Consider the following 24,103-nt stretch of genomic DNA (forward strand, 5'->3'; position numbering starts at 1 on the left):
CGGCGCGAAATGACCTTGTAGAGCTTAATTAAGGTGGACAGACAGGAATGCCAGGGTCATGACACTCATTTTTAGGGATCGCTGCGTTAATTTTTTTTTTTTTTTTCGTGTAGGCAGAGATTTTGTAGCGGGGTGATGCAAATCTGTCATTTATGAAGTCTGGGCAACATTTCGCAACAAGTCATTTTATTTTACAACAATGACAGATACAATGTTTGGTTGTTTTTTTTTTCCATTGCATATGCAATTTTTGTCAAGAACTTACAAATTAGCATGAATCAAAAGTGACAACTTAACCCCTGATTTTGGAATGTAGAAGACATTTAAAGCATCCAATTGGCACAACTTTACTGTTAATTTTTTTCCCTCTAACTAATTGCAGTTTCTTTCCATTTTCACTTTTTTGAAATGGATTGTGGACAGTAATGCTGCAAATTATAGCAATATACCAGATATTATTTCTCCAGATACGGTCAGCAGCATAAATCAGGGCTTTTGCGTGATTGGATTGGGAGATTAGGTAATGTTTTGATCTTCTGCTAATGCCATGACATCATCGCTATTATGTTTTCATGTCAAGCAGTGAACAAATGCGCAACCACATTTAAGGCTGGAATGCTACTCAAAACCAGTATTTGGAGATTTTATAATTCAGTTCCACAAAAAAAGTCACCTGAGTGAAATTTGCAATCCACACTCTTATCAAGAAAGCCCCCTCCTGGTCCTTATCAGAACTCAGCCCCCGGCTGGGATAATTGGACCAATCAGCAAAGCGATGCTCGCGTGGAATACGGCGACAGGAAGCGAGCGGTGGCGGCGGTACGGCTCGGTCAGCGTTAAAAGCTTCCAGCTGTTTGAGGAGCGCGTGCACAAAACCATCAGCATGCGACGCTCAGACCGGCCCCGACCGCCCGCTCGTTCTCTGGGCTTACTTTGCGGTGCGTGTGCAACCAGAGTGGCAGACTACTGCACAACTCATCATTATAACACACACACACACATGACACACACACACAATTGTGGGTCTGTATGCTGCGTTAGCACTTAGGCCTCAATCACATGGCTGCTTCCAGAGAGTGCACTTAGCGAGCTGCACAAACCATCTGCAAGAATGTGGAAGTGACTGAGACTGTGAATGTTAAAGTATGTGCACGGCCACAGGATGGACGGTCAAAAGTATTGGGACAGTTGTCAAGGTAACTGAGACACTGGCTGAGCTAGGTATTTTTTTCCTTTGGGGGGGGATGTCTTGGGTCTGCAAAATAATTACCAAATGAAAAAATTCTTTGGAAAACACTAAACACTCACAGGATGAAGAAAAATGGGCAAAAAATGTTTTATCAAAAGGCCAGAGCCTGGAACTTGCATATGTTTTTTGGGGAGGGGCATTGCCCCCGCAGATCCCTTCTAGCTCCGCCAGTGAACTTAGAGTATATGCCAATGGAAGCATTCTTTGCTGCCAGTTCAAGTAATTCAATCATCACCTCTTTGAGTTGCTGGGCTCTCGTTGCCATGACAACCCCCTTGTATATGCCTCCTATTTCTCATCTGTCAGTCAACAGCGTTCTTAGCACCAATCAGTACAACATTTACTCTGACATTCTTTCACACAACATGGCATCCGGTGACTTTCCGTGTTTTCGGGCTTCGAGCGCCTCGTCGTCAGACGAGCGAGGACACGTCTCTCTTTTTTTTTTTTTCTCAGGGAATCACATACGACATGTCGGAATAAGTTGCTCGCAACCCACAAAGGCATACACATTCCACCTCGGGGATACAACCACCAACATGCCTGCAGAATGACACCTGAGAGACACTGATGACAGAGCTGAGTCTTGCTATGCTGTCATCCTCGTGTGTGTTGATTCTGCACAGGTGTTAAGTTCCTCTGTAATCCTCAAGTACCCGCATTCTATTTACTTGTCACCATGCGACACCTTCTATGTTGCTTAATCAACATGCATGAGGCACTGCCAGCCTGTAGTTGTTGTTATCTGTGAGGTGCAGCCGTCTCTCACTGTGATGTACACACACACAACTCGGGTCTCTAAAAGCCCCGCTGAACAAAATAAAAACTGTGCATGAATATCACATAGAGAAAAAAAATCATAATTAGTTAATCATTGATACTATGGTCAATATTATTCTGTTTTATCAAAAGTAGGTGTAATCATATTTGCAAGGGCAAAAATTTAAATGTATACTAGGTGTACCTAATGAAGTGTCCAAAGCTGGACATCGCTGCCTCGTGCTACTTTCGTCAATGCGAGGCCATGTTTACAATCGGGCCTCGTAGGAGCGATTAGCGGCCCCACCTTCGATCCGACTCGGCGCTACAAAACATCTGGAATGCGATATGCAGCTGCGTGTACGTGCATGTGCTCCTCTCCTTTGTATGCAAACTGGCGCCAGAGAATCATTTCTGCGAGCTGAAACAATGCGAACCAAGAGGCCCGAATCAATCCAAAAATGTATTTAATTCCGCAAAAATGTACAGATGTTAAGTTATGCTTTTCGGATATATTAACATCTGCTTCATTTTATGGTTTGGCATGTTTTTTTGCGGATAACATCATCGATAATACTTGCATTAAAATGCATTGTCTGGATCGTCGTGCATGCAAAGTTGATAGGCTGTGGCGATTTCATCCCGGGAGCCTTGGGATCAGAATCGAACACTATCAGATGCGAGATGATGTAGTTATGTATGAAGAGTTCTGCATATAGATAGTCAAGCAGATACAATTTACATATTTTACGAGAACCCCGTTCGGAGAGTCGGTTTCCCGTCGCAAGAGTTGAAATGAGACCGCGTATCTCATTGTCTTGCGGACAGTTTGCACATGGTCGCTGTGGAGCAGCTGCTCGGATATACGACTTGCTCCTAGCATCCTTTATTTATTGAGGGGGGGCGTCTTGAATGAATAGGCTACCGGAATTGAATTTCACCTGATTTATTGCTAACTTCTACGATATGGCCAAAAGTCTTGGGACAGCACACAAAGTTCCTAAAAGCAAGTTTGGATCCATCTCTCCCTGTGTCCAACCACAAATGACCTCTTCAAGACACAGTGACATGTTATTTTTTTTCTCGGATGACCTCTGAACGTTACCACGGCTACTGTTGTTAACGATGTCCATTCCTCAATACCGTGACTTTCATGAGTGAGCCCTACTCTGCTTTTTATGTTATTGTCCTGCACGGTGATGTACGTCAGGACGTTAATGTGCCAAAGGGAAGCAGGTTTTTTTTTTTTTTTTTTTTTTTTTAAGTGAACGACTAGAACCCACCGGACCAACAGACTTGCAATGAGCAGAGATGGTGATTAACATGATTTCATATTTTTAAGTGCTTTGTTTCCTTTAATTGGATTGTAATTTTATTCTTACCAGATTAGTTTTAAATAGTTTTTAATCATCTCAAGTCCTTTTACTTTCTTCTTACCATTGTTTCCTTATCTCATTTGGGCAGTGTTAATATTTTATTTATTGCATTTTTCATTTGCACAGTATTTAATATTTTATGTATTGCATTTTTTTATTTATCATTTTTTCTTATTTATTTTAGTTCCTTAAACGATTAGTGTTTACGTATACTGTCTTTTATAGATTTCTTTTTTCTTTCCACATGTAATTCAATTGTAATTTATTTAATTGTGATTTCCCTGCCCTCATGGCAGGAAATATGTATATATGCGTCCCAGCCTATGACTCAAATGACAGGCTTTCTCTACATTGACTCCAGATGTTGCAGGATATTCCGCAAAGTTAGAGCTTTTGGTTTGGAAAAGTCCTTGAAATGTGATGTTTCGGACAAGATGAGTCTTGTGCAGCTGGCTCGTCTCGATTTTCTTGCCAAAGTGCTTTGAGTGTCGCTTGAAGTGCAGCAAATATTCGTGTTTACAAGCCGTTTATCTTATTTGGACATGCAGCAATTTTTGGCTTTGCTGTCTTGGTCAGTTCTTTCTATGTTTACCGGAGGAAGCAATAGATAAACATGTAGCAAAAACAATGGAGGAAAGAGCTTTGCAAAGTATGTAAACAACAAAAGTATATGTTCTATTGATTTTTAAAGGCAACTCAAGGTCTTTATTGGAGAATCAACAAGTTCCTTCTCGCTCGCTGATTGTGACATCATCTCCAAGATGCTGCATGTTTCTGTTGTCACCTCATAACCTCTTATAATTACTAGTCAACTAATTTTGAACATTCCGAGACTTGTTTTTCCCCGCTAAAGAAAGAAACCCAATGGCTTCTTCCAATGATATCACATCCAAAGCGATAAAACTAGCTGGCATCAAAAGTTGTATTTGTGCAGATTTTATTTATTTATGCCTGCCAAGTTTGTGGTGGTGCAGCGTATCGGCTCGCTTATCACGGAGGAGGATGTGAACAAACTTTGTGTTAATGCCTAGCCTGAATTTCGCATTGCTGGCTGATAAAGGCTGCATTAGCTGCTATTAGTTCGCTTCAAGTGGTTAGAAAACAATTTTTTTCTGCCGGAGGAGTTTTTGAGCAACTTTGGGATCTGGCAACGACATGCAGTAACACCGCAATGAATTTTGCAAGGTGGCAAACACAGCCCCAAGCCCCCCCCCCCTGAACATTTTTTGCTGTTGCTTCTTTGTAATATTTGTAATAATGGCATTGTTGTCACACGTGCCCCGCAGATGCCAAGGAGAGATCGGCCAAGAGGTTCTCCGCCGAGGGCGTCTTCAATTACACGTCGCTGTTGCTCAGCCAGGAGGATGACATGCTGTACGTGGGGGCCCGGGAGGCGCTGTTTGCCCTCAGCCTCTCCGACATCAGCAGGACTAAGCTGCAGAAGAATGTGAGTGTGTCACACTGCCAGACGTGTGTGTGCACGCAAAAGTCTTGCCGTGAAAGTGCAATTTCGCCAATTCATGGAAATAGCAATCTGTAAATAATGCTACAAATATATATTGTAACGATAATATTTTAGCATATGCTTTTGGAGTTATGTATTTTTATTTTATTCTAATTTTAGCAGATTTTTCAACATGAGGTGGTTGTTGCATTTTTTTTAATTTTTTTTTTTTAAATCATTCATTCCAACTGTTTTTGCCCTTCAGCTGACTTGGGCTACTCCGCTTGGAAAGAGAGAAGAATGCAGCTTCAAAGGGAAGAACCTCGAGGTGAGATGGGCCAGTACTGCCATCGACAATGTTGAAACAACCGAAAAAGTTTCCAGAGGATTATTTTTTATTGTATTGTCACATTCGGGAATTAAAACCTGAATGTACTACACTAACCTGTACAACTTGAGCCATAAGCAGTATTGTTTGGAGCTTTGATGCCTTGAGTTGGTGTCACCTTCAACTTTTATGTTTTGATACCGTTCCACATTTACCAGGTGTGCATGGGGGATTCTCCCTTTTTTTTTTTTTTTTTGCTGTGTATGTGCGCCCTTATTGTAATAGCAGCTGTCGTATCCTCAGGCGACAAGTTCTGCTAATCTACGTGGTGCTGCTGTGTAGTCCCAGCTCAACTCCAACAGCTTTTCTCCCCATTGAACACTTGAGTTGTTGTCCCCGCTTTATTTGATCATTTCAGGTATTTTTTGGAAAAATAACACTCATGATGGGTTTTTTTTTCCCCCTCTTCAGACCGATTGCTTCAATTACATCAAGATTCTCCTGCGTCTCAACAGCACGCACCTGTACGTGTGCGGCACCTACGCCTTCAGCCCCATCTGCGGCTACATTGTAAGTCTTCAAGTATGCCTTTCTCAACCAAACTTGACACTGTTGACCTCTCAGCCATAAAAAAGCAACAAAAACCCAAAGAAGCTCACTCCACTCAACCATCATCTCAACGAGCAACTCCATTCACATGAAGTCAGAGGAGATTTCACGTGATAACGTTTTTTTGCGGCGTATTTTCCAGAAAATCTAAGAGGTTCCACTCTTCAGTATTCTCGAGTTCGGTTTTTCAAGCTTGTTTTTTTTTTCTGCCTTCCGTTGCCATCTGAGCGTGACAGGACCCTGCTGAGGCAATTTATCCAGATAAGTCAGCAGGGGGCTACTTCGTGTGTGTGTGTGTGTGTGTTTTCCAGCGTCAGACGTGTTTATTTAGCAGAGGAGCACGTCAGGAGTGGCTGGTAGACTCGCAGCGGTGTGACACTAACGTCAGCTCTGTAAACTTTAGCCGCTTTTGACGTCAAAAAGCGAAACCATAACAGAGTGTCTCAGGCTGCGGAAGACGGGGTGAATGCTCTTGATGTTGACACAGTGCAGGACGCTGTCACATGCATATTATTACATGTTTATTTTTGTAGCTCTTCTTTAAACAGGCAGACATGCCTTGGACATCGAACTCAAAAAATGGATTTATGCTGTATTGTGCAGCGGGTACCTTTTTTTTGTACTCGATTGGCACAGTTGGGATTTGTGTCATGGCAGACTCTGAAAATATATATATTTTTGGGTTTATTTTGTTTTAGTGGAAACCTGAGCCGATACTGAGTTTACATTCATTCTCGTTAATTCAATTACATATACCTCGGCGCTTTTTTATGTGGTTGAAAGAAAACAGATGTTTGATCAGCGCTTGCATATTAAAGCAGCGTATTAAAGCTCACATGCCAGATCGAAGACTACTCCGCTCACAATCCAAACCATATGTGTGGTAAATGACAACCTGTTTACTCACCGTTCACACTGCCAGTAAGTCAGCGCTCTCTTGTGTATTTTAGCGCCGGAGGCTGCTGAGGTCATTGTAATTAGAATGACATCATCACACTGTGCCTGTCTGTCTGCAGAACACGTCCACGTTCACTCTGGCGAAGGACGACGCCGGCGAAGTGGTGATGGAAGACGGGCGCAGCCGCTGCCCTTTTAATCCAGAGTACAAATCCACTGCCATCATTGTTGGTGCGTTAAATGAAATTTTGCTCGTCAATGTTAGCAAATTTTGCTCTGACCAACCAATCAGAGGATAGAAATGTGCCGATGTCATCAAGGGCCCGTGCCAGGACAAATTTGACATTTTTAATCTATTGTTAATGTTCGATTGGACAGCGCTACTGATCCTGAAGGGCAGATGGATAAACATGTAAAAAAAAAAAAAAAAAAAAAAATCTAACATCCACATAAATGAAGGAAAGAGTCTGTTGGAAATTAATTAATACACTTTTATGGGACATATATTAGAATTTAGGTTGTGAATGTTGGTCAGTGCTCTTGATATTTTGACTCAAAAGGCCAGTTGAGAAGGGTGATGAGTCATCATTTCCCATCTGTCTTCTCTTCTGCGTGTGATTCAGCTATCAGTAAATAACGAGATTATTTTTAGTACTTAGCTAATATCATTTCTTGCTGATTCTTGCTCATACTGCATTATTAGATAATCCATTTTAACATGTTGCATTTTCTTCTTTTTTAATAGATGGTGAGTTGTACACTGGCACAGTCAGCAATTTCCAAGGGAACGAGCCTGTCATCTATAAGAGTTTGGGCCAAGGAACAGCACTAAAGACGGAAAACTCTTTAAAATGGCTGCAAGGTAGAAATTCTTTTCACCCTCACATATACATAACTTGATTGTACGACATATTTTAGTTTTAATAACAGAATGAGTCGCCTCGTTCTCAAGAGGTTCTGGGTTGAATTGTGAACTGAACTTGTGTTACCATTATGTATCTGTCTAAGTGAGCAGGTAAAGCTTCCACAAGTGCTCATTAGCAGGTCGCATGCGGAGAGGACAAGTTTCTCTTTAGATGGTTGGCTGGCTGGCTGGCTTCTGTCAGTGGGCACACATGCTCTTCGTAAGCGCTCTGCCAAAGGACGCAGCACGCTGTGCGCAATTAAGACCTCTTTTCTATTTGGATCTGTCGGTAATTCATGCTGATGATACATCTGAGTGCAATTACAGTCGGGCTTTGAGCTTCATCTACTCTCCCAGGACCGACTTACAGTAGTCATACATTTAGCAAGAAAAACAAGTTGCTGTGAATAAAGGAAACACAATGATGCCATTTTTGTTTGTTTTGCTCTCTTTTTTCCCTAGATCCCATCTTTGTAGGCTCGGCTTATATCGAGGAGAGTCAGCCGCTAGGGAACCTCGTCGGCGATGACGACAAGATTTACTTCTTTTTCAACGAGGCGGGGAAGGAATTTGACTTCTTTGACAACACCATTGTGTCAAGGATTGCTCGCGTGTGCAAGGTAAGACGACACCTGGTCGGCTGCGCACACAGACAGGAAGAAAAAAAAAAAAGACGCGACATGGCCTCCAGCTGCCTTTGTCTTTAAGTTGGATAGGATTGCCACTCTGAGAGGCGAGACGCTCCCACGTTGGAACATGCATGAAGCGTGATGGAAATAATGCATCACTGTTTTTCTTTCTGTCTGACTGTACCAACTTGTTTTCTGCACATTTAGTGTCGCTACGTGGGAATATTCCGCCACTCTATTTTTTTTTTATTTCAATCCTCACATACACAGTCGTTGTGGATACGCAACGTCATTATGACATTTTTGGTTATGCGTGTGTGTGTGTGTTGTCAGATAAAGTGGACCATCTTTGAATATCTTTGACGGTTCCCCGCCGTGTTTCTACTACTGTTTTGCTCTGCCTCATTCCGCTCGAGAGTTGCTGTTTTTCTTTTCCGACATGTCCGCCTCCCTTTCTCCCACTCAGACTTTCCTGTGTTTATTCAGGTGTGCCCGCTGGATGCGGGGATGAGGAAAAGGTAGCGGTTTACTCACCGAGGCATAGCACTGCTACTTTTTATCAGCAGTCGGAAAAAATGGGGAAATAGCGCCATACAGTTATCAATACAACAGCATCAGATATTAAAGTGGCCAGACAAGTGCAAGGGAAACAGACAACTTATTCACATTCACACCTTTAGACAATTTAAAGTCTTTAATAAACCTAACATGTATGTTTTTGGAACGTAATGGGAAGTCAGAGTACTATGTTTTTATAGCTGAGAAACGAACAGAAAGCTTTTCGTTTCATTTTTATAACCATTAATCCGTTTTTTTTTCACCATTCAGTAGAATGGAAAAGTCCATTTCTCTCTTTCCCTAATTCAATAATTCATGATTTGTATGCACATTTTGTAGTTGCAATATCATTAGCGAAATGTTAATGCTATTCTGCCTGCCGATGTCATTCCCATCATAAAAATTATATTCACTTTATAATTCATGACCTATTCCAATTTATGCATTACATTCTTTCTGTGCGTCATACAATCACTATTGACGCAACTACTGTTTCTGACTGCTGTTAATAGTTTGATATACGCACGGGAGGGAAATGAAGTATAATTATAACCTTTAGAGATGAACTTAATTTGACCTCTTAAACTTTTAAACTCACTTGTCCTACATCTTAGTGTGTCAATTCTGACATTTCACCCTAAAGCCCAGATATCACTTTCAGTTTTTGTGAGTAATTTATTTTATTATTATTATTGTCCTCTATTTATAATGTGAAGTCTTGATGTTATAGAGGCATATTTTCACAGTCCAACTATCTTTAGGGATGGCCCCCATGCAGAAGTACAATGCAGGCATACTTTACAAGAGCGGTGGACAGCTGAGAGAGCAGGAATGCACGCTCCTCATTACGGCAGAAGTGCGGCCTAATTGGCTCCCAGGCCTGCAGCAGTCCCACCAGGCCCTCACCTCAACACGCAACGAGACGATTGTTCATGTTTAAGAGCTCGCCGCGGGAGGGAACGTGCCACTTCTCACATGTTCTTCCCTCCCATGCTCTCGTAAGGGAGCTTGGGGTTATCGAGGGCTCGACGCGGCTACAACCTGTCGAGAGATTTCTGTGTTTTTGTTTCCTCCTCCGCACGAGCCACCTGGCTGTTGGCTACTCGTTGCCACGTGTTTACAAGCTCGCTGATAATTACCCGAGCCCGACGAGGTCATCTGATGTGTGTTTATGGAAAAGATTCTTCCTGCCTCCGTTCAAATCTCAGGGGAAGGAATGAGGGCCGACCCTAAAATCTTTCATTAATATCTCGGCTTTGTTTACACTTGTGCACTCTCCTTTAAAAGGCAAAAGCAAGCAAGTTGTTATTCACGTTTGTAGTTTCATTCATCGACAAGTAGTACTTTTTATTTTTTTCACGAGAAGGGGACCTCTGTCCACAGCCATGTCCATCAACAAAAACACAAACTCAACTTCTAGTTTGCATAGGTCATGTTAGAAAAAAAAAAAAATGCACTGGGGACAGAAAAGGGCCTTTCCCAAACTCTTCCCATGGAAGCATAAAAATGTCCAGCAGTTGCTAACACATACTTGTTGACGCTTGTTTCCAGGGAGACAGAGGTGGTGAGCGTGTGCTGCAGAAGAAGTGGACCACCTTCCTGAAGGCCCAGCTCCTGTGTTCTCTGCCCGACGACGGCGGCTTCCCTTTCAACATCATCCAGGACATGTTTGTCCTGAAGCCCATGGGAGACAGCTGGGAGAGCACCGTCTTCTACGGGGTCTTCACATCACAGTGGTGAGAGACATTTAAAAAAAAAAAGTATTTTGTGAATACACTTTTGTTCATCATCATAACATATTTCAATGTGCAACTTTGTTGACAGGTACAAAGGTGCGTCTGGCAGCTCTGCAGTTTGTGCCTTCACCATGGCCCAGGTGGAACGGGCCTTCAGCGGGCGCTACAGGCAGGTCAACAGGGAAACCCAGCAATGGTACACCTACAACCACCCAGCACCAGAACCGCGACCCGGAGCGGTGAGTCGCATCCCGAAATGCATACTTTCTATTTGGATGAATGTGTATTTAATTATCCGACACTTATCGCCTGCCCGCAGTGTGTCACCAACCACGCCAGGCAAATGGGAATCCAGTCGTCCTTGCACATGCCCGACAAGGTGCTCAACTTTGTCAAGGACCATTTCCTGATGGACAGTGTGATCCGCAGCGCCCCCTTGCTGCTGAAACGCAGCGTGCGCTACACACAAATTGCCGTTCACAAGATTCAGGGCATGGAGAGGGCCTACGATGTGCTCTTCATCGGAACAGGTTAGACACACAACTGTGCCGTGATGGTTCTGGTCAGAACCCAAAATGAATGATCTGCAGCTATGGTGGATTTCAAACCTGCATCTTTTTCCCCCCCTTGCGCCCAGATGACGGAAAACTACACAAGGCCGTCAACGCTAACGACAAGATGCACATCATCGAGGAGATGGTTCTGTTTGCTGACCCGCAACCCGTGCAGCACATTGAACTGGACCCTCAGAGGGTAAATATTTTACAGAGCCTTTTAGATTATAATTTGTTTAAAGTCAAAAAGAAGAACAGCACAAGAGCTAAATTTACCAAGCTGCCCAGGGACATCCCTCCCCTCTGGGGCCTTCTTGCTGCATTTTCTTAAGAGTTATTTGGCCATCTGGAGCAGAGTTTATGATCCTCGCTAGTGTTTTAGCCGCTGCTCAATTTCATTACCTTCCTTTCTTTATGACATAATGGCCTCTCCCAGAGGCCAAAATGGACCCTTATCGAAAGATTATGTCATTCTAATAAAGCCCGGGCTACTTTCCCACGTATTTTGGCCGATGAAAGACAAACAAGATGATTCAGTAATGTTTGCTTAATACACTACAGGGAAAAACAGGCTTAATATAAACTCTATAGCGTGTGCATCAAAGCTGGTGAAATGAGTTGAGGACAATATTGCGTGTATGCGTGGTCACCCCCAATTTAACGACCCTACTGGCGCCAAGCAGGAGAACATCTGGACAGATTTTTGTGCTCTATTTACTTAAATTGTTTTTAACTATGTAATTGTTTTGCCATGAGGCAGCACAGAGGAATAGCGTTAAGCACAGTTGCCTTGCGGTTCTGAAAATCTCATCTTGGGCCCAAACGTGCCATCTCCAACAGCGTGTCCTCGAGTGGTTAGCATGACTTCCTCACGGTTTTGAGGTAGGGGGGGGTCAAGCAGGGTTAGGGTGTACGCCACTTCTTACCCAAAGTTAGTTGGGATAGTCCAGCTCACCCACTGATATTAATGAGAGCGATACAAAAGTGGATTTGTGTGTTTAACTGAAATATGAGAAGCTGAGTGTACACGTTTCATCCTTCTCCTGTGCAGGGTCTTCTGTTTGTTTCGTCCTACTCGGGCCTGGTGGAAGTCCCTGTGGCCAATTGCTCCAACTACCTAAGCTGCGGAGAGTGTGTCCTGTCCAGGGACCCTTACTGCGCCTGGACTGGACGGCTTTGTCGGGACGTCAGGATGGCACCGCCTGACAGGTAGGGTCACATGATCGGAAGAAAAAGAAAAACATGCAGTGTTAACCATTTGTTGCGGGCCGACCGGACGTTTTCATGATGGCGTTGTGACTTCTTAAGTTCTAAGAGGCACATTTTGGTGGATTGAATTACCATATGTAATGTACAACTTAAGTGGATCCACACTGTGTATCAAAACAAATAAAAACCAGACCATCCGTCACGTTGTGAACTTGGACAAGATGGCGTTAAAAAGAAAATTGTTCCCTTTTGTCAAACTGAAGCGGCTTTGTGATCACACCATTAATGAAAGACTTGCGCTAGATGGAAGAGCATGTGCACACAACATGTCACTTAACTGCAGCTGTGGGTGTTTTTGGATGTCATGTTCTGTCTCAGCCACTGGCAGCAAGATGTGGAAGAGGCTGACACTTCGGCCATTTGTAACAGGACGCTCTCCGGCCCGAGATCTGCCCGACCAGCAGCTACCCGTGAGTGATGATTTTTAGTGGCATTTTCAAAAGAAATACAACTTGCCCCCCCCAAAAAAAAGATGATGTTGTGGCACGCAAATGAGTTGGAGTTTATTTCATGGTATTTCCAACTCAGCACAGAGCACCTTTTGATTAAAACCACCCACGTTTTAAATTTAAATGTATTGGAACTGAGTTTATTAAATTAACTTGAAGTGAATAAGGCCCGACCCTTACATCCTGTGACAGGCTGCATGTAAATCTTTCTGTATGGATGTATTGTACTGCCCTCAGGTGGCCAAGGTGTGCATTCCATAAGGAGCTGCACAATCACAATTGATTCTTTACATTGTATTTCACTCATTCACTGTCAGCCCAGTTGAAATGGATCTTTGACATCTATAATGGCGGTGACTGAGTTAATTACCATATGGAATGAATAATCATAAGGATAAGTTGACATTTATTGTTGTTTGTGTGCACTTTTGGGACAGGTTGGTCCCGTTGCCAGCTGATTACAATCCCCACCAACACATTCCGGGTCTTGCCCTGCAAGCTGCGTTCCAACCTGGCCCAGAGGAAGTGGCGCTACAGCGCCAGCGCTAGCCAGTCCCTGTACGCCACGCTCGAGGGCAGCCTAGTGGTGGTGGCGCAGGTCGACAAAACGGAGACCTACGAGTGCTGGTCGGAGGAGGAGAGCTTCCGCCAGCTGCTGGCCAACTACTGCGTGAGAGCGGAACCCCGACAGGAGGGCTACACCACGGCGCCGGGCCACTCGCGCACGCCGCACGTGAAGCTAGAGGAGGTCATGATCCTTCCCGGCGAGTCTCGCTCGGAGCAGATCCACACCAAGACCTACTGGAATGAGCTCATTGTGGTGTGTGTTTTACTGGCCTTCTCCCTCGTGGTCTTCTCCCTGTTTGTCATCTACCGCAACCGCGACCACATGAAGTCCATGCTCAAGCAGGGCGAGTGCGCCAGCATGCAGCAGAAGAAGCCCAGGATAGTCGGCAAGCCCGCAGAGAGCCTGCCGCTCAACGGCAACACCATCCCCGTGTCCACGTCGGACCACAAGGGCTACCAGACGCTCAACGACAACTACATCTGCAGCACGCCCACCCGGGAGTCCTCGCCGGAGAGCAAGAGCTTCTCCGACGCTTCCGACGGGCGACCGCTCAATGTCAAGGAGAGCCACGTGGAGTACTCGCCCACATTACCGCGTCCCAGAGTGCGACTCGGCTCGGAGATCAAAGACTCCATCGTGTGAGAGCAGATCCCGGCAGCTTTTTATTTTGCTCAGTCGTTTCTTTTGCTTTCAAGCTGCGTGTGGGACGGGAAAAGCAGCTCCAACAGAGTTGAGGACTCGGCAGCTGCTTTCCAATAGTTTTAGTCAATTTCTTCACAGCCACTAATTGCATACACAATGCCTGCAGAGTGGCAATGCAAGACAGAAGACGCTCTCTCAGTATTTATGTCTTCAAGTCCTTAGACGTCCCCCGGCTGCACAAAAATCACCAAGTTCAGGTTCAAGGAGGACCAAAAAAAAAAGCGCTCTGACTAAGACTGTGTGACAATGATGAATCGATGAAGGACAATGAGACTGTATGACATTTGACATTGTAACAGATCTAAGGAGCGGCGAAAAGGCCACCAAACGCCTCGTACTGCCTGAATGTATGGCTGGAAAAGACAAAAAAAAAAAAGTCTGGTCTGTTCACACTATGGACCATCGGACGGCGTGCGCCTATACCGAATTGTGCAGGTACTACAAGCATTAAGCGGGGTACATGCATACCGATGACATTTTTTTTCCCTTGATCAAAGCCAAGAAAGGCCAGATTTTGGGATGCCACAAAAAGATTATCCTGAGCGATTAGCCTGTGGTGTCTTTTTGTAAAAAGAAATCAAAAAACATAAATGATAACTTGATCAATATATACAATTTGACACGATTGTTTATTTTGTGGTCAACACTGAGGTGAGCTAGCCAAACTTTGTAGTAGATTGCCTGGGAGTGATTCCGAACACAGCCTCAATCATCTTTGAATTTCTTCTTTGTGTTTTTTTTTTGGCTACCTGATTGCACCACGCTGCCTCTCACAGGTCAGTCTTGGAACTGCAACAGATGTGTTGATTATTTTGAGCACACCACACTACACGAGCGGTCAAACACGCTTTCGAATTTCCTCGTCACGCGTAAAAGTCGGTATGTGTTTACCCCGCTTTACTTAACTGAAAGCCAAGGAGTGAAAAATAAAATCTTCAGGGTCACACCGAACCATCCCATGCTCTGTGCCAAAAAAAATCTAAAAAAAACAAACAATTATCGAAATGCAATAGTGCCATTGTGTTGTGATGACCACTCCCACCTTCTTCGTTTTTAGGATCGCAAAGAGCACACAGAGGCCTTTGCGAAAGGCACTAAAGTATCATCCTGTGTTTGGTGGCGCTTTTACACAGTTTTAAAAAAACAGTTTATCACAGACCATTTAAGTACCAAGAAATCTACACTACTCTCTGCTAATTGTCTGTTTCTCTTACTACAATATAATCAACTGTGCAGACCACAAAAAAAATGTCAAAACTAAAACTGAGTCTTTGTTAGCTAGCAGGTAGAGCAATGTAAAACAACAGAGTTGCTATTTCCTGGTCACGTCGTACGTTATTCTCAGTCACTTGTTGCTAGGCGGGACTCACGGGCGAAAACATGCCCAATGGAAAATTCCTGTTACTCTGTGTCCTTGACTCATTACCATTGAGTATTTAGTTTTAGTTGGGAATTCATTTACAATCTATTCTGGTAAAAATAGACTTATTCTGTTCCAAATTTAAGATTTTTTTTAATTAGCTTTACTATGGCAAGTTGCCGCAGTTTAACCACTACTCAGTATTGAATATAAATTATATCATCTGCTGATTTTGGGCAGCGCAACAGTCCAGTGAAAAGCACGTGTCTCCAAATAATATTGTGTGTTTGTTTCAATCTAATTATTTTTTGTTTTGTTTGGGTTTGTCTTCACTCGGGATTTTGTCAGGATTCGGCAGCCCCACGCATATAGCAGAAAACATGAAGACAAGAAAATCATTTGAAAAACACAACAATAAGGATTATGAGACAAACTTATTGATCCACAGTTTAATTGCTACTATCGAGTTTAAAATGTGGCACCTGCTGGAATTAGTTGTGCAGTGCAACACTGCAAAATGGCCATTTAGTGGGAAACATAAAAGCTAAAGTCATTTTTTATTTTCTCATGCCAGCGTGGTGTTGAGCTGGTGCGCAGCTGTAGCTCAACTTCCCCATAGTTGACGTTACGTTCTCCAAATTTCAAAAACTCCCTTCTCGATGAATAGACCAATTATTTTTTTTTTGCCAAACTTTGAAGAATGTAATCGTTTGAGAGGTCAGTGCAGAGATAATCTCAACACGAGTTCCCGGGTTTCATCATCACTCGAGTCCATGTGAAAGCACAAACCAGGTTCTTTGCACAGCATGTCAATTTCCACATTAAAATGCAACTACTGAGAAAACAGCAAGAAAACAGGGACCATTCTAAACATTCTTTGTATACTCTTGAGACTTAAATGACTTTTCCCAAAGATGTAGGAAGCTTGTCGATAACAATATTACCAACGCCGAGCAATAGGGCACCGTGTCACTGAACCACAAACTTGCAGCATCTATTTCAGCAGAAAACCTTTTAAGAACAAGAATGACCGACATCTGGATCTGCTCCCCCCCCCACACATCCAGTTGACAAAGTAATTGCACAGCATAGAGCGCACAAAGTGGTCTGTTTATTTTTTGCTTTGATTCTATCGACTGTCTGTGCTTAATATTGTGTGCGTGTGTGAATTTTTAAGGGACCTTGTGTAAGACGTGTTGTAGAACTAGAACTGAATTGTTTGCTACCCACAATATTTGCTGCCGCAATAGTCTACTGCTGATGAGTGCACACGAGTTTTGTGGATCAAGCATATTCAAGCAGGAATGGTATCTAGTTATAATAATGTGTGCTTAGCAAAATGGGAGGTGGTGCCTCAATACCTTAAAAGGTGGCACTACACTTTAAAATGTGCCAAAAATGTGTAAATGTAAATTTAACATGCTGCTAAATCGATTGGATTATTTCAAGAGTGAGGATAGCACAAATATAATGTAAGCAAACTGCTAAAATTTATTAAATCTGAACATTTACACTTTTAACCAGAATTCTTAACTCTACAATCACACTGATATGGAAACTTTGACACGACAGCTTCAAAAATATATCTTGAAGTTTAATTTCCTTCAACCTAAATTTGGTCACTTATAGAGCAAGCCAAGCCAAGCTAGCTAGGTTTGCAATTTTGTACTACTAGGTACTAATGAAATTGTACTAATTAAAGACCCTGGGAACTAGACTACATGATCAAAAGAAGGATATCCTGCTTTTATATGCTTGACAGCCTCATAAAAGTATAAAATGCCTTTGTTGTTCTGCCTTTTTTTTCTTCGGCCGTGTGCCGTGTCGTACTGCCCAGCATTTACAATTCACAGTATACACGGGTCATGTTGGCATTGTTAATCGTAACTGCTAACCATAACACTAGGGGCTGCTCAAAATGTTTTTTTGTTTTGTTTGTTTGTTTAATTTTTATGCACACACATGCCTTTCTGAAGACACAAACTGACGTACGGTTACCATTTGGCCTTAATTGTCATGCATATTTATTTTATTCATGACGAGCTTTTGGTTTCAGAGCAATTCAAGCTTAATTTTGAGTGGCTCCTCGGTGATGCAACGAATACTGTACTGGACATGAATGTAATGGCCACCTCATTGTCTTTTGTGTAGGATTTATTTTTTGTTTTGTTCAAACAGTCCCGTGATATAAAGACCAGCACAATCCAACTAACATTTGATATATATTGGCGTCATTCACTGAGTTGACTGAAAAGCAAAGTAGAAAAATGTGGTCTTGCCTGCATGATTCCCTTCTATTTTTTTTTATTATTATTGTTATTATAATTATTTGTCGTGTATATACTTGTGAACTGTATTTTTTTTGTATTATGGAAATGAATTGTGACTGTTGTTTTTGTTATAATGTACATAAAAAGCACTTTATTTTAAAATCTTTCAGATAAATGAATAAAATCAATGTTTTTAACAGAATCATTTATGACAACTTTTCATTGTTTGATATGTATGTTTAAAAAAAAGTACTAAAAGCGATATTAAGAGCCACTCGGCGTTGAGAAGATAATTCTACGTCACATGGCGCACAAGCAGACACGGAGCCAAACAAAGAAAAATATAAAAAACAGTCATGCGTGGTGATCGGTGATATAAAAATAATAGAGGACACATGTCATTGCGATCCGTGAGACCAAAAAAATATACAACGCTGTGTTTTTCTTCTTCTTTATCTGGCTGCATGTCAGGTGTGCGTAACCTGCGTGTGACGTGTTACCGTTACATGCGTTCTCGACTGCGATTGGCTTACTCAGCGCGACTGGGCGAGGCTCAAATAGGGACGGAAAACTCGGGAATGGAGGACGATGCCCATCTCTTGGTAAACAAACAAGAGAACCGAGACGGCAGGCTCACAACCCCGACAAAATGAAGAGGGATTATTCTTCTGGTGGTTGAAAAGGAAGGGGAAAAAGGTGGAGAAAAGAATGCAGGACAGCGGTGAGTGTGATATGTTACTGTGTCGTTTAATGTCTCTCAATTTAAAGTAACCTTACTTGCTATGCTCTACCAATTTAACCATGCAAACAAATTGCATTACCATGCTATTGCTCCGAAAACCGAGTAATTAAAAATGTCACGTTTTAAACTCATGCTAAATCATTTCGTTATGCCAGAATGTCGTACTTTTGTGTGTTCACACACATTGTGCAGCCTGTCAGTATTTTGTATTGTACAGTGTCCCGTAAAATATTTGATTTTTAATTGTATTTTATCCAGTTCGTTTCATTTTGACAAGAGAAACATTAGCACATTTGTTGGCAATTTTATTTTTAATGTTATTTTAAATTGTTTTATATGCTCAAAATCAATCTGTTGCATTAAAATTATTCATTACAAGTTTTTTCTTACTGGTATCAAGAACATTTGCACACTTTTTGTAAAAAGTGCTTATTTTCATGATCGCCATTACCCGCTGTTTGAAAGCCTGTTGCATACTATTTGACCGTCTTTGCTTGCTGTAGCTCATTTTAATTAGTTTTTTATTTTACGGTGCAGCCCGGTACTTTCGACATAAGATCCTGTCATAAGGTTAACAACTGTTCTCATCATCACTGGTACCTTTCTCACTTGTCTTTGCTGCCACCTGGCGGTATCACTGCATTAGTTATGTAAAAAAATTAATCTGCTATATAAGCGTAACCCCCCCCAACACTATTCTAATAAATGTATCTCCAACTGAATCGATCATAAAGAGCCAGGCGAGCGTGAACTACAAAGATACTCTTTATTTGTAATCATTAGGAGACATGTTTATACAAGAAAAAAAAGTTACGACGATGCTTTGTGTGGACAATTGTTCATCTTCCTCCTGCTACTAAAAGCACCGACGCTCCTCTGCATGCACAGTGTGGGATAATGACGAACAATTTCACTCCAGAAAAAAATATTCCATTGCCATAAGAAGAGAATGTAGGCTGAATTCTATGTTGAGTCTCGGATATTTAAAAAATGACATTACAGGCGTTTATCTTTATCAGGAAGGAAGCCGAATATGGGATGAAGTCAGCTCTTCACTTGGACTTTGGGTTGTCTTTCTCTCCACCGTCTGACTTTTTCTGCTTTTGTTGCATTATTTCAGCATCCCTGGAGGGCAAAAGACAAAAAGTGTCGTTAAGATTAAACTAATATATCATGAATGTTAATGATGTGTTTTTCGAAGCATGTTGTCTGGTACCTCTGCTTCCGAGCAGCGGCTGAGAGCCCGTCGTCAGTTCTCTTCCCTTTGCCGGTCTCGTTAGCCTTCTTGGCAGCCTTTTGGCGTGCAAGCTCACGCTGATTTCCCCCTAAAAAAAAAAAAAAAACGTGTTAATGCCACATGTAGTGAGCCTCTAATGTACACGAATGCAGTGACGTCACAATTATAATCAATACTTGTGTTACAAACATTTCTATGCGTTCGTAACCTCGAGTTGTGTTATGTCGTAAAACCGAGGAATGATGGAGCATACAAAACCGGACGACGTGGCAGGGCGGCGCTGTGGAGCAGCTTCACACCTCAAACCAAGAACGTAATTAGAGGTATTAAATAGATATACTTAAACACACCCGGTATCTAGCTGATGCATTTCACCGAAAATTAATCATAAAATGTTCTTTTCAGTGATCGATTTAACAGACAGCGGCGCTGAAACAGCACTTGTAGCACTCAAATTCGGTGGACCAAAAACAAGCAAAAGCAGACACTAGTATAACAGATTAATGAAAATTATCATTCTTAATACAGTTGCTACTTATGCAGTGCGCATTTTAAGAGGAAAAAAGAAAGTTATGTGGTCTTATTATGGACAAATTCGGAAACGTCCAAGCCCCGCGAGAGGACATGACGTCTTTTCCAGCAAATAGACGACGACGGGCCTCGGCTGCGCGAGTAACAGAAACGAGAACACTTCATGCAATTGCTGTGAAGTATATATTGCCTTACGGTAAATTTATATATGTCGATACCCACTGGTCATTTTAGTAACCGATGCTTCCGTCGACCCAGATCCACAAAAAGCTCAGCCTAAAGGCCAAAATGTCCCTCTGCGTTGTGCCAGTCGCTCTCTGCCTGGTTGTGCTGCGTCTCAACTGCGCCTGCGCACTAGACAGCCCTTGACAACGAGAACATTCCGGGATGTCAGTGCGCATGCGCAATTAGTCAGGCTGTAATGTGTGACATTTGCAAGTGGAGAGATATTTGCCAGTTTACTTGTATTATTGTTGAGGACAGTAAACATACAAGAACATGCCGGTGCATTACTGTTTTGTTTTGTATTGTAGTGTACTGTACTTACTGTACAAAATAGCAAATCCAGTGACAGTATCTGACCAACAGGGGGAAGCGTTTACCAGCAAATAAAAGCATCACTGGGCCTTTCGTGTTATACTATTAGAATAAAAACGATCAAACTGAATTGTCATGTACAACACTTCATATTCAACTAAGAATAAACTAGGGGATAAACAATATGTGGACTTTTAAAAAAGGAAGAAAATCACATTTTATCAAGTGAATTTCAGATGTACAATTTTATTGTAATATTGCACCTTTTGTTCAAGTATAAATTTGTGCAAGTATACATTTGTTCTCAAATTGCATGGAAAAAATACAACTTTGGTTTAAAAAAGGCATTACTCCGACAGTAAACAAGACAGTCACAATGATATCCAACTTTTTGAAGGTGAAGTCAAGTCAAACATTTCTTTAGTAATGTGTTCAATGCGCTCCCACTACTTTTAACATTCTAATTAATACTGCGTTTGTGGGTTTAAGCAGTAAAAAGCCACCCGTGTTTTCCACTCAGTGGGCGGCCATTTTGCCACTTGCTGACAACTGAAAATGACATCACAGTGCCTTAGGGCTCAGGTGATGAAAAACCACGGCTCACCTGTTTTCTGAGTTTGGTCGGATCCACCACTTACCATTCATATAATTGTAGAGACGAGGTCCTCATGATTTCAGTATTCATACTTTTCTGTGATATTTTTGTTTAGTGGTATGTCGTGATCTTGGCCCAATGAGTCGTTGTAAACAGTATGTCTGTTGCCAGCCGTAACTGAAATTGATATGTAGACTCATACAAACTCTTCAAAACCTTTTGAACTGGAGTCTGCATGTAATTTCAGTCAAGCTGACCGTCACGAAAGAAGGAAGAGAGACTTTTGCGGCGCCGGGAAGTCACCACACATACAGAGCGTCTCGTCTGAAGAAGGCAAAGCAATGAAATGTTCAGGCAGGGATCAAAGGCTTGCTCTTTGTGTGCTGGAGCACGAAGAAAGTTAACAGCATGTAGAGGAGCAAGTTAAACACTGTGGTCAAGTTTATTAGGCCGCTGGCAGCACAGCATGTTTGCCTCCGACTTGTTTTCCTCGTCCACATCTGCTCTTGACCGTGGTGGCCTGACACGCTTCACCGAAACTATTTCGGCCTCTTCGTGCAATGACTCCCACCTGGCCTTTTTGACAAGATTTTATACTTATGCAAAGCTGAGATTTTCGACTTTCCCAATTGCCAACTTTTTTTATGTCTACAAGAGACAAGATCATCATCACCTGTATTATGCAACGCAGCGGTTTGCATCAGCGGGCCTTTGTTCTCATCACTTGTGAACAGTATATCTCGTGCGACGTTGTTATTGTGGGAAGGAACATTTAAAGTGGGTTAATGTGTTAAAAGGAAATAGGCCGTGTTAGCAACTCGTCAAGTTTTTTTTTTTTTTGCCTGATTCAGCAGGGGATGTGATGTCATCATCTGTTTTGCTTTTCCCATGAACGTATCAGAATCATTCATTTTCCCTTTTGACGTTAGTGGCATTATTGAATTTAAAACATGAAAATAAATCATGGAAGAAGAGTGAGGAGATAATTGATTCAGACAAAGGAAAATAAACCGCAAGGCTGAATATTTTTAGCTTACTGCCTGAGGGCGCTCGTGCCCCTTGATCAAAAGTTATTTTGGGACAAAAGACGACACGCGAGCAAAATCTCTCTCCTGTTGTGCAGATGTTACCCCGGCCGACCTTTTGTCTTGGAAGCAAAAGATCAATCCAGCAGGAGGCTGGATTCAATTTCACATACGCAACTGGTAGGGCTTAAAACTGAGCAATGAAAGAAAGAATGAATCAGATAAGAGCCACATGAGAAAGACACCAAAGTTTATGGTGGAACACAATCTGATTCCTTGTTTTGGATACAATTTTGTCATACACTAACTGAAGGAAAATTTAAAAAAAAAAGAAATTAAATCATCCACCAACTGTATAAACATAAATAAAGAGACTGCACTGTTTTAGACCCAACGCCCCTGAGTCACATTTTATGATAGTATCAGAAACGTGCGTCCGTCATGTGACTTCTTATTTTTTAAACACTTCTTGCGCACTTGAGAACAATCCAGACACTAATTGAATGTTCTTTTTGAGACAAGAGCGGTCATCGGAGGAGAAAATTGTTTTTTTTAAATTTTCATTATGAGCTAAAATTACACCAGATGCCGTCCTCCACTTCTGCATTCGGACAGGATCGAAATGAACGAGCGTAGCACGTCGTCTCTAAATGCAACAGGCTCTTGTCAAAAGTCCAGGGTTGCGTGCACCACATTACCAAGCGCAAACAACGCCCACAGATGAAACCGAAACCGTGGTAGAAAATGGACACAAATATACTGAGAAGTCATTAGCAGGGTAAAATTAAATCTTAACATTGTCCAGACCATATGTGTTGCCACGGTAACACAACCATTTGTAGTCTTATATCCAAAGTATGGGGGTGGAGGGGATTAAGGGGGGGATTTCTGAGTCAAAACTAATCCTCCAAGATGAAATTTTCAAAAATCAAAGTTTCTTTTGCTGATAGCAGATGCTAATTTTGGTGAAATAAGTTTGTGACCACTGCTAAAGATAGTGGGTGGGAAAACAAGCTCATACTGTAATTACATAATGATTCTATGTAATACAGAGCCAAGTGAGCAGATTCTCCTCCGCCAATGCACAGTCTGTATAGTAAGTAAATAAACCATCAGGCACTCCCACAGAGTGACACTATAAGTAGCATCCCAGACTTGGGAGTTTCCTCCATGGCAACCGGCCTCAGTGAACTGCGTGGCAGGACACATGGGAAGCCATCTCCCATCTGGAGATGATGAGGATGATCACAGCGGACTGGATCAGCACAGTCAATTCCCACTCCGCTTGATTGGAGGAGTGAAAAATATGCACAGTGACTAAGAGGACGCAGCCGAGACAAATATTATGAAGGACGGAATTAGAAGCAGCTTCTTTGTTCGCAGCTCCCAGGGACATAAAAGTCAATGTGATGAGTGTAAACACTGTTGTGGTAAAAGTTCTGCCTTCACAAAGATGATTAGATCCCGCAAGGTGCTGTATAACAAATCAGATGAGCTCAGACTGTGACATCTGGATATGTTTAATGGGGAAGAACGTGGTTTAGTGCTCGTCTCTGTCTCTATGCCTCATGGGTAGAAGGTAGCAGGTTTGAATCTCAACTCCAACCCAGCATAAATTTGTTTGGTTAGTCCAGTTTTCACCACATTCCAAAAAATGCTGATTAGGTTGATTCAAGATTGTTCATCTGTGTCGATGGGAAAGTGATTGGTTGTTTGTCCAACTCACCTGCGATCCTGATGACAGTCTGAATGGATGTTTCATGTTCTGTTTACAT

At 42.2% G+C, this 24,103-nt stretch overlaps 2 protein-coding genes across 4 annotated transcripts in view; one reads left to right on the forward strand and one right to left on the reverse strand.

The window, feature by feature from the left end:
• Positions 1-17,863, forward strand: part of LOC148400837 (semaphorin-4B-like) — a 50,193-nt gene extending 32,330 nt beyond the window's left edge. For all 3 annotated transcript variants that reach the window (XM_088370130.1, XM_088370129.1, XM_088370128.1), the window contains 13 exons: positions 4,671-4,831; positions 5,094-5,156; positions 5,628-5,726; positions 6,782-6,893; positions 7,408-7,524; positions 8,029-8,186; positions 10,305-10,489; positions 10,578-10,728; positions 10,809-11,019; positions 11,127-11,242; positions 12,095-12,252; positions 12,631-12,722; positions 13,199-17,863. In XM_088370130.1, the coding sequence (XP_088226256.1) occupies positions 4,671-4,831; positions 5,094-5,156; positions 5,628-5,726; positions 6,782-6,893; positions 7,408-7,524; positions 8,029-8,186; positions 10,305-10,489; positions 10,578-10,728; positions 10,809-11,019; positions 11,127-11,242; positions 12,095-12,252; positions 12,631-12,722; positions 13,199-13,971 (2,396 nt within the window). In that variant the 3' untranslated portion in view covers positions 13,972-17,863. The remainder of the gene's footprint in view (positions 1-4,670; positions 4,832-5,093; positions 5,157-5,627; positions 5,727-6,781; positions 6,894-7,407; positions 7,525-8,028; positions 8,187-10,304; positions 10,490-10,577; positions 10,729-10,808; positions 11,020-11,126; positions 11,243-12,094; positions 12,253-12,630; positions 12,723-13,198) is intronic.
• A 1,287-nt stretch (positions 17,864-19,150) lies between these two features.
• serf2b (small EDRK-rich factor 2b) lies at positions 19,151-20,554 on the reverse strand. Its single transcript, XM_088370759.1, has 3 exons — positions 20,394-20,554; positions 19,620-19,728; positions 19,151-19,528 (listed from the first exon to the last, which is right to left on the reverse strand). The coding sequence occupies exons 1-3, from the start codon at positions 20,398-20,400 to the stop codon at positions 19,456-19,458; spliced, it is 189 nt and encodes a 62-aa protein (XP_088226885.1). The 5' UTR covers positions 20,401-20,554; the 3' UTR covers positions 19,151-19,455.
• Between the last annotated feature and the right edge of the window lie 3,549 nt (positions 20,555-24,103).

The sequence above is a fragment of the Syngnathus floridae genome, chromosome 3, assembly GCF_059516105.1.
Source record: "Syngnathus floridae isolate MCC-2025c chromosome 3, RoL_Sflo_1.0, whole genome shotgun sequence".
Classification (NCBI taxonomy): Eukaryota; Metazoa; Chordata; class Actinopteri; order Syngnathiformes; family Syngnathidae; genus Syngnathus; species Syngnathus floridae.